At 43.2% G+C, this 10,413-nt stretch overlaps 1 protein-coding gene across 1 annotated transcript in view; it reads right to left on the bottom strand.

Annotated features, from left to right (window-relative positions):
• Positions 1–607: 607 nt before the first annotated feature.
• Positions 608–10,413, bottom strand: part of LOC115395587 (protocadherin-1-like) — a 93,697-nt gene continuing 83,891 nt past the window's right edge. Inside the window, exon 5 of the mRNA XM_030101181.1 lies at positions 608–2,256. Coding sequence (XP_029957041.1) covers positions 1,886–2,256 — 371 coding nt within the window. The 3' untranslated portion in view covers positions 608–1,885. The remainder of the gene's footprint in view (positions 2,257–10,413) is intronic.

The raw sequence follows: 10,413 nt of genomic DNA, 5'->3' as shown, positions 1-10,413 counted from the left end.
TAACTGATTGTAGCTCTGTGGGTGGATTTGCATTATCTGGTGGGTGCCTTGTCCTGGGGGTGTGCTCACACATGCCCCGGCTCAGGACTCATTACTCACCCTAATTAGGAAACGTCCATTCTCGGCTCCCCCACCCTTAGTCAGACACACAATCTCACTATGGAAATACTCTGCGGAGGTGAAAGGTATCTACAAATCTAATCAAATCAATTCTTAAATCAAAGACACCGACTAGCTCTACGACGTTGTAAGGCAGGCTAGTGGAGTCATCATTAACATCCAATTACTGACTAATACATAGTGTCCTTCAGACATATCCTTCAGATTCACTTGGAAAATCTTTGTAAAGATAAATGAAGCCCACGGGCATGCCCTATTTTTATTCTCTGTTCAATAGCCAGAGGAGGAAAATGTCTAATAACTTATTAAGCATGTTGTCCTCAATACAAGAGAAAATTATAATTAACAGGGGTTACCATAAATTCAGCCCAAGTCCCGCTGTCTGAACCTGCGTTTCAGCGAACCCAATCCAGAAGACAAATTCTCTCATGAAGTCAGATGTTTATTTTAGACATTACTACAATGCTGGGGATCGATTGCACCTCTGATTCAGTGAGATTTGATGCTAAACACAACAGAAGGAGGAGCCAGGATGAGGAGGTTTGTTTACATTAGCGTGATATTAAGCCCCATAAGAACTCCATCCCTCCGGCGGCTCTCAACGCTCCAGTGCCCTTTAGTGTAAATAACTCCTCAGGCGTTCATTAGATCTAGATTCGTTCTCATGGACTGTGAGGCGAGAAGGGGTATGGGTTTGAGAGGAACGGATTGTAAGTTACAAGTAGCGCCGTCTGATTGTCACAACGGAGGAGAGCCTTCAGAAACGGATACACCCACTATATTCCCGACGACAGGACGAGAAGCCAATCAGGATGTGTCCAGTGGGCACTCCACGTTTGGTCACTGTGACTCTGGGGGGGTTCTGTGGCCAAGTCAACCGTTTTCCATGATGAACGACGGGTCACAGTGCTGCGAGTCAGTGGAACATAATGTCAGTTTAAATGCTGCCACACAGCTCTCTCCACCAGTGGCAGCGCTCTACGGGGAGCAGAGGTAAAGGCCATTCTACTATGATTAGGGGTCGAAGGTGTGCGCGCACGTGTGTGTCAGTTCCTCTGTGTGTGTGTGTGTGTATGTGTATGTGTGTGTCTGTGCGGAGCGGATAAATGCCTTCCACAATATTGAGCTCCACTCCGGGGAGGATGGTTTCAATCAAGTTTAAACAGCAGCAGTAAAGAAAAGCTTAAATATGCTAAAATTCTGAGGCAATTTTTTTCAGCTTATGCCAGACAAAAATATATGTAGAACACACCATTCAAATGTATTTACAGCACTGTACATTAAGAGAGACCATTTCACTTGATTGTTAGTCAAAAGTGTTACGCCTTCCGATATGGCCTGACTGGCTGCGTATTAAATTATATCTAATAATGGCACAATAGCACTGAGCACAACTTTCAAATTTCAAGAGATCACTTCACAGAATGGGACTCGGCTAACTACAACAAGAATTAGTCACTACTTAAGTAGCAATTACCATCTGCAGTTCCATTTCAGCTGTCGGAGTTGTATCCTTCAAGATTTTGAATAAATAGATGAATGAGTGCATCAATTAACTTTGTGGAATCATTAATAAATATGCTAATAAATTAATAATTTAAGGAGGAAATGACAAAAACAAGTGTTCATGCCAGTGATTGGATGAGTCACAGCCTACTGTTAACTACAAAACGGGCATTGGCTTTAGCGTGTGGACAGCCTGTTTCTCCTTCTGAAGTGGGTGTATCTTTCCTTCAGTTGTGTACTGGTCGGATGAGTGTGTTCCTCACAGGTAAATTTCTCTTTTGGGAGTATGGGTGGAAGGGGAGGTGGGTGGGAACTCGGAGGCAACGCTCAGGGGCATTTCCTCCAAGGGGCAGTCCTGATTGACGTCGTGACCACCGCTGGAATAGGCACTGCGGGAGGGCGGAAGGCGCGACCGGTGCTCCTCGCCACCCAGCCTGGCGCTCCCGTTGGCCAGGCGACCCAGGCTCCCTCTCTCCTGGTAAGGCACGAAGGTGGAGAGTTTCGGGGGGTTCCTGGTCTTGCGTACGGGGGAGGGATGCCCGGGCATCCAGCAGGCATCCGAGTGGCCCAGTTCGCTGCACTCGGTGGTGCAGTTTCCAGTCATTGCCACGTCGGGGAGGGAGCGGATATCTGTGGGCGACAGCAGAGAAAGAAAAAAAAAAAAAAAAGAGGACACCATCAGAGAGACCTTCACAGTGGCAAACATTGTAACAATATTTATAACCTTCAAAAAAAAGTTGCCCAAATGGCATTTGTGAACAGAAATGGTGTCATCTGAAACACCCCACGAAACCCCCGTCCCCCCCCCCCCCCCCCCCCCCCCCCCCCCCCCCCCCCCCCCTTCTTGAGGTCTTTGCAGCTGTTGCTAAGCAGTCGGCAGCAGTTGCTATGTAGCTGTTGCTATGCACTATGTAATGAGCCGCCGGTGTGAGTGTGTGTGCATGCGTGTGTCTGTGTGCGCCGTCCACAAGTTGATGTGATGCATTTAAGAGACGGCGTGCCGCGTCGACGTCATTTAGAGATATCCAACTTCTCCGGCTTTTTTTTTTTTACTTATTTTTTTTAGTCCCGCTTCATGGTTGCTGTACAGCTGCGTATCGTTACGCACGCCGTCTGTCCATGACGTGAGATTCACGCGCTGCAAATGCCGCCATATCATCATCGAAAAATGTTGATAAAAGAGCAACATACAGTGAACTGGGCGCATGCAGTGTTTGGCCACAAAGTGAGTAGCTGGATGGATCCCTCTGGGCAGAAAAAACAGTGTTGAATGAGTTATTGATTGACAGCACTGAAATGAGTTCCCTGCCCCTGATTATCATCCATTTTTTATTCAACTGTTCCTAATTAAATAAATGGGTCCATGACCCAGTGACCTCATTTCGGTGTACAAGCTGGTAAAGCTCCCGAAATAAGTTTGCTTCAGCCATCGCTCAAAAACATTGCAGGCTTTCTGGATGCAAGAACGTGCACCCACAATCCCGAGTGTTTATTCATCAAGAATGTGCAGCTGGCAGCCAATAGACTTGTTAAGCAGCCCACCTGTTGACAAGCTAAACATACAGCCCAGATTAAATGGAAATACCACTCAATTTATCTTTGTTATCCCTTCAGACTGCGGCTGCGACAGCCAGATCAATGTCTTTGTGAGTAGCAGACTAAGATCTGTGATGTCTGTGATGTCACCCACATGTAAAGTTTTGATTGCTGTGATAAATGCATTACTGTAACGCCACAGTGCTGTCCGCACCATGAAAGAACACGTCCATCACCGGGCGCTCCGTCGTGCGTCGTGGCGGAGGGGAAAAGCGTGTGTGTGTGTGTGTGTGTGTGTGCGTAAATGAGCGGCTCGGTGGCGTAAGAGGGAGAGCCCGGGCGCTGCGCACGCACAGAGGGCAGCAAGATGCTGCTGCATGCGAATGATGCAACCACAAGAGATGACGTATTAGAGGCAGTAGTAAGAGTTCACAGCTAATAGGAGAAAATGCCAGCTTGACAGTAAGCCTGAGAGACGCACCATCAGTATTGTACTCATGACCAGTGGCAAGATAATTATCCCGCAAAATGTCAGACCTCTGAGGCTGGGGGGGGGGGGGGGGAGAAAAAAAAAAAAAGATGCATCTGGTTTAGTAAGGCCTCAGTCAATCACAAGCCTGAGCAGAACAGCTTGTGTGTTAAAAAATTTAACTGCCTCTGTTTAATAACAATGAATGGAAGTTACTTATTTCCATTTCATTATGCTTATTGGTGTCTAAACAGTCATTTCTCATGGGTAATCTACATACGGTTGCCCCATTGTTTATTAAAATAATAATAATGGGACAAAGAAGAATGCATAGTTCCATTGTTGCAACTAATCTCATTGTTCATGTAATCCTAAATAGCTAGATGTTTAGGCTATTTAATGCATTCACTTCACAATCCAGCAACGTTCTGCCAGATTCATGGCTAATTATATCATTTTGGTTAAGTAGTAAATCCTTCTCTCTGTTTACCAGGTCAATGTCAATGAAGTAAAAGTCTTTTCAAATGAATGAACCAGAGTTTCATGCTCGGTTAAGAACAAGGAAATGGAATTTGGAGCTATAGGAAACGGCAGGCAACCAAGAAAAGAGTGTGCAAGTGCATGTGTGTGTGTGTGTGTGTGTGTGCTTGTACTGCCTCACGCATGATGACTGGAGTTTCATTTTCTCAGCCCCACTAAGAGCGTTGTCTGTATGCATCACTGCGGCGAAATGGACTCTCGCTACAAAAGATGTTCATGGGAAGAGAGCCGAAGCGAGGGGTTGAGGAGTATGCTTCTCAGCACAAGCACAGTTGTGTAGGCATCTACCCCAAAAGGATTTCACACTTGATTAAAACCTCTCCACAGCTTCCAGGAGGTTTACGCCACACCAAGAGGCCTGCTGTTAGAATCGGCTCTGCATCTACAAATCAGCACATTGCATACGAGAGAAAGGAACCAGGTGCATTTATAAAGCTTTTCTGAAACACTTCACATGTCACAATTGGGAACCTTCCCTTCTTCATAAATTAGACATTGGCTTTATGTGTGGGCATGTGATCAGGTCTGGCATGAGTGCAAGCACAGCAAACTCCAAACGACCCACATTTGCCTGTTTGATGTATGATTTCTCTATCAACTCATTCTTCTCACAAGAGGAGTTTAGAAGTGAATCCTGGTTCCAGCATCTGCAGTGATTGTTACTGGCTTCTGTTTTTAGAAAATATAATGCCGACTGTTTTCAAAAAACGCGACCCCCCCACCAAAAAAAAAAAAAGAAAAAAAAGAAAATGTAATGTAAACACATCCCATTCACAAGTGACAGGAATTACAGCACAATCTGAACTGTGCTCATCATCAACAAGGGCCAGAAAATCAGCAGTGACAGCTAAATACACCAACTACCATGCCAGAGTCTGCCATTTTCTTCCAACGGTGCCAATGCAGATATCGCACGTCATCAAGAGCCAACACTGGTGCTCTAATGCCAGCTATTTTGGGAGGCCATTACCTTGTCTGTTAGTGTTTCATCTAAATTTCCCATGGTTTTATTTATAATGTGGCTTTGACGTAAACTGTTTTTAACAGACAATTTAACCAATCAGTCTATATTCAGCCGCAACCTGCCGTGATAGCATGTTCTGTCGTTACGGCTCTATTGCACGTGTACTTTCCAGTCGCGTCTCAACTATCTGACTATTTCTACACACACAGCCATAATAAAGTGATTAAAGTGGAGCTATGGCAGCTTGATTTGATTTGATGCATCGTTTATGAAAGCAGAAGTTCTTACATTTGCTCGCACTGACCTCTTGCACTCAAATCCATTTCCAACTGTCCAAGAGAAGAAAAAAACACTGATAACAATCAATACTGATAATTATACTTGTGTATAAGCTTTTTGTGGAAGACATTAGCCATCTGTAGCTGTAGTACAGTCCAGTTAAAGTGAGGCAGAATACTGTCCATTCTGCACATCATCAAAACATTCTCCTACGCCCAGCTAAAAATGACCATTGTTTGAATATTTGGCTGGCATGATGAAGCAAATGAGTCAAACACGGGTTGAGGGAGCCGCCAAAGGCAGTGTAGGAAAATTGGTATTTTCTCACCCACTCAACCCTGTTTGCAGCCGCACCTATACCTGAAATAAATCTGCTCAGAGTCTGGAACAAACCCTTTAGAGTTTATAGTCTTGTATGTCATGGATGGAGAGCCGAGGTGGACAATGGAGAACAGATGGGCAAACCACAGCACTATTATGCCAGTGGCTGAAACAGGCTGACTGGATTTAGAGGGCTTGTGATTTGGTTTTGTAGAGCAGTGACTCAATGACATTTCCTTCTCCTCTGCACAGCAGAATTCTTTTTCCTCCAGACTCGGAGATAGATTGCACCTGTAGCTTGCTCCTTTTATATTGGGTCAGTCCCATCTGCTTGCTTAAAGCAATATCGCGAGAGAGAAAAACAGTAATTTCTACCTTCTTCCACCTTCAGCACCACATCAGCGACTCACAGTGAACCTTTTGCAAAGCTTCTAAAAGCACCTCGGCTGCAGTAGCATAACATGCACTCCACAGTGCAGTTACAGAGTGGGGGTACACACAGAGCTTAACCCCCCGGCTGACAGATACATGTGAGGGGTGGGTTTGCATGCTGCTTGCATCAGGGTGCCAGTGGGAGGTGTTGAGTGTCTGAGGCAGGCTTCCTCATCGTCTGATCCCCTGCCCACGGGCATGGGGGAAGCTGCCTCTTCCTGAGATTTCACACTGCTCCTCTCTGTTTGATTGCAAATGCTGCCTCTCCCCACCGGCTGCTTTCCAGCGTGTGCGCCACACTGCTATGATCGATGGCGAACAAATATGAGAGACCCACAGCTCATGGAGGGATAACGGTTTAGAGAGAGAGGGAGAGAGAGAAAGGAAAGTGCTACTATCATTTGGAAGTGTGTGAGTGATATTAATGGCGTATTTGTGGTTCCTGCAAACAGTTTATGTAGTAAATGACTAAAGAAGTTCCACCGAACAAAAGCAGAAAGGAAGAAATACCCCACATCTGAGGAGACATTAGTGTCTGTGGTGGCTATCAGTATATAATAACTGGGTGTGGATGCATTCTGTGGCTGTCGCCGTCTCTGAAGAAAAACAAGAAGAAAGCGGGGTTTTGTATTTCTTTAGCTATGACATGTCAAGTCTTGTTATTCAAGTGCACAGTAAGCAGAAGCCACCAAAAACCATGTTTTTTATTTATTTTTTTTTTAGTTTCCCTCTAGAGGGGTACATTTTAAGAAAGGGAAACTTGCTGCAAGTACACAAACATTGTGTTGACATGCACATTTTCCTTTCTCATTGTAATAGAATCCAAAAGAACAATGGAGGAGTTTGACATGCACTTTTACATCTCACCAGCACGAATATGAATGTCTGAGCTCAGAAGCTTTGTCACAATACCTATACAGAACGCAGCCTGTGAGATGAAACCCGGTGAAGTATTTTTTTTTTTTTTTTTTCAACAATAGTGCGGTTTTTAGCTCCATAGATGATTGCACTCCGTCTCTTCAGAAACCTCTCTGTAGAAGAGTTCACATGCATGGTGCCGTCTTCAATAATAAATGTTTTCATGTCTATCGTTTCATGAAAGAAAAATACACTCTGAATGCACTGCGTTATAAAACTATCAAGATAATTGTGTCCTTGGAGGCTCAATTGTGTGTGTGTGTGTTTTTTTTTTTTTTGGTGATGGTGATGGTGGAAACAGGTTAATCAATCTTAAGTCAAACTGTCCAGATAAGCATCAGTATGGAGGCTTAAATCACGTGTCAAAGTCTCCTCCGCACGCTCACAAAGACCTGAATTCTGGGCTTCCCGGGCTGGCGGGCCTCTCCCTGACAAAGGCTGATGAGTGGACATGTCGACCAGAGGCACGTCAGGAGGAGACGCTGTGGATGGTTCAGTGGGTGATGGTACACCTCCTGTCAGTGCTCCCACCATCCACCATTTTGTCTCAGAGTTGCTTTTATTTGAAGACTGCCTTTTGTGCTGCTGCATTTGACAAAGCCTTAGCACCTGCTGACAGATCACGCTATGCACCAGCTCCTCCAATTGAGAAGTTGATATGCGATGTGATATGTCAACCAATACTAAGGCTTTGTCAAGCGGTGACAACGTACACAAGGCTTCCCCAGATAAAATAGATCCAAAACACCGGTGGAAGAATGCGGGCAAAGTCTGCTAAATGATGACATGCTTCCTTTTGTAAGTAATATAATAGTTTGTCTGCTGGTGCTGGAGGTGTTTGTGAAATGCTTGGCACAGGACAGCTTCATGCCTCTGCCCACAGCTATACGTCTGACTTGCTGGCCAATTACTGTCGGGAAATTGCATTGTGAACCCTGACAACTAAATATTGATCTGTGGCACCTACCAATACTAAAAAAAAAAAAAAAAAGAAAATAAATAATTTATTATGAGCATAAAAGAGTGGGGTTTGAAATGTTCAGAACCAGTTAGCACTTCCAGGAGCCTTCCTTGACTGATTTAGTTTCAAGCAAAGCAAGCTTGGTTTGTTGGCTGTCAATACACTGAACCTACAGGAACCATCAAATTACTGGAGAATCATTTCACAAGCAAGATAAGTCACCACTGCTGCACAGTTTGTGTGATCGATACACTTTAAACGCAATTATACGGAATATTGTTTGCCTCAATCACTTTTCCTGATTAAAAAAGCCCAACTGCATGTGTGTCTGTGTGTTTGCTCGTATGGCACACAGGAGCATTTCACATGAATATGAATCAGCATTACGCAGACCTCAGGTTAAAACGAGAACTGCACCAATGTGTTTGATAAATATGTTTTTAATCATAGCCTGAGACTGCCACAGCTTTTACCCAATTTCTACTACACTTACACTGCATTTAGGACTTAAGATATGTGTTTTAATTAAATAAGTAACAGATTTACCCTCCTGCTAATTTCTTATTAGAAATTTCCCTTAATTATTAAAAAAAATAAGAAAAAAAAAATTACTGGCAAAAGGCATCCCCTGCCCCAAAACAAATATTTCAAGTATTTTTGCTGCTGCTTCCTCCCTTTAAATCTCCGGTGACCCCACTATTTGGAAACCACTGCTCATATTTATTCAAGAGAGGGCTGCAGGAAGAGAGTGTTGAATGCTCACAGTGAGTCTGAGAAGCATTAGTTAGACAACAGTCCTTTCTCCAAATTTTAAAAATTTGCATTAGTTCTTGAGGCCACCACAGGTATTTTATTGATGAAGTTCATTGAAATCTTTACCGTAGGCAATGCCACAAAGAAAGAAGAGAAAAAAAAAAGGGACAATGCTAAACAGAGGCAGTAATGATTCCATTTTAAGTAGAGTATCCGTGCAAAAGCTCATTTTTTTCTTGTACATATTTGAAATAAAGTTATAATACAGTTATACATACAGGAACAATGTGATGTATTGGCTACTGTCAAATTCCACTGTAGCCACACGCTGGACTGAATATAGAAGAACATTACTGCAGAGACATTTTAGCCTCGTCGTTTTGTTTTTTTCTTTTATTTCCGACTAACTGTTTTTGCAGTCTTATAATATATTTATACCTGCTTGTATAATTACATTTAGGCCCACTCTACTTCCTTCCCTGTGCGTTTCTCTCACTCCTGAAATAGGAAACCTTGCATTTCCCGTTCGGTTTTTTTCTGTGTAATTTAATTAGAAATGCTCAAAGAAATGTAGACTAAATCCCTGTGGTGCAGGGTTGTGACTGGACGCTCAATAGCCTGATGATTTTCTTCTTTTCGCTTCTGTCTTCCACATAACTCATCCCAAATTTTGAACATTTTAAGAGGGAAAAAAAAAGAAGAAGAGAACAATTTATTCATAAGTTTGAAACCAACTGTTTGAAAGTGTTAAGGCTACACTTTAGTTTGATTGACTCTGCTTTGCTGAACCGTGCTGGATGTCAGCGAGTGGCAGAAGTCTGATACAGGTGCAGATGTGGCAACAAAAAAAAAAAAAAAAACATGCAGGACTTTGGTTTAATAACTGGTGACAGCGGTGAGGTTAGAAGAGAAAACCAAAAATTTTTTTTTTTTTTTTTGTGACTGCTTGAGAGGGAAATATTGTCAGCATAATTAAACTGAACATTTTATCAGCCGAGCCATTCTCTGATTACTGTGTGACATTTACTTGAAGAGTCACTTGTCTATTCCTGTCTCACACCCAAACATCCCAACGTTCTTTCTTCTTCTTGTCTGAATGTCTCTTTCTTGCTCCCTGCCTTTGAAGCTTTCTTCCTGCTTTAGGTCCTTTCTATGGCCCTTTCACAGACCCAGCACCCCATGGCCTCAAACTAGCAGGTAGAAGATGGTTCATTTTCCAAAAAGCTGAAAGAAGAACTACACATGCAGTCTTCAGTTTGTTCCATTTAAGCTTCTTATTTCTTTGAAGATGCTTTTTTTTTTTTTTTTTTTTTTTTTTTTTTAAACACGTGCAGTCTACCCAGTATTGAATGGATATCAAGGGTTCCAAGTTCAAATGACACAGAATAACGCGGGTACGTTATTTCCCCTCAATGAGAAAAATCAAAGGTCTCCCCAAACGTGATCCTCATCTTTAATCAGCAAGGAAGGAATTCTTCCCCTCTGAGGATGTTTCCCCAGTGTATATTCATGCGCGAGAACTTTCATGCTCACTATCTTTCACCCATTGATCTTATTGACATGTAAAACGGATGTCTTCCATGATCCATTTGTTGTTCTTCCTCCCCTTTCGAT

Source organism: Salarias fasciatus, chromosome 10, assembly GCF_902148845.1.
Source record: "Salarias fasciatus chromosome 10, fSalaFa1.1, whole genome shotgun sequence".
Lineage (NCBI taxonomy): Eukaryota > Metazoa > Chordata > Actinopteri > Blenniiformes > Blenniidae > Salarias > Salarias fasciatus.
This window is presented reverse-complemented; position numbering and strand designations above follow the sequence as displayed.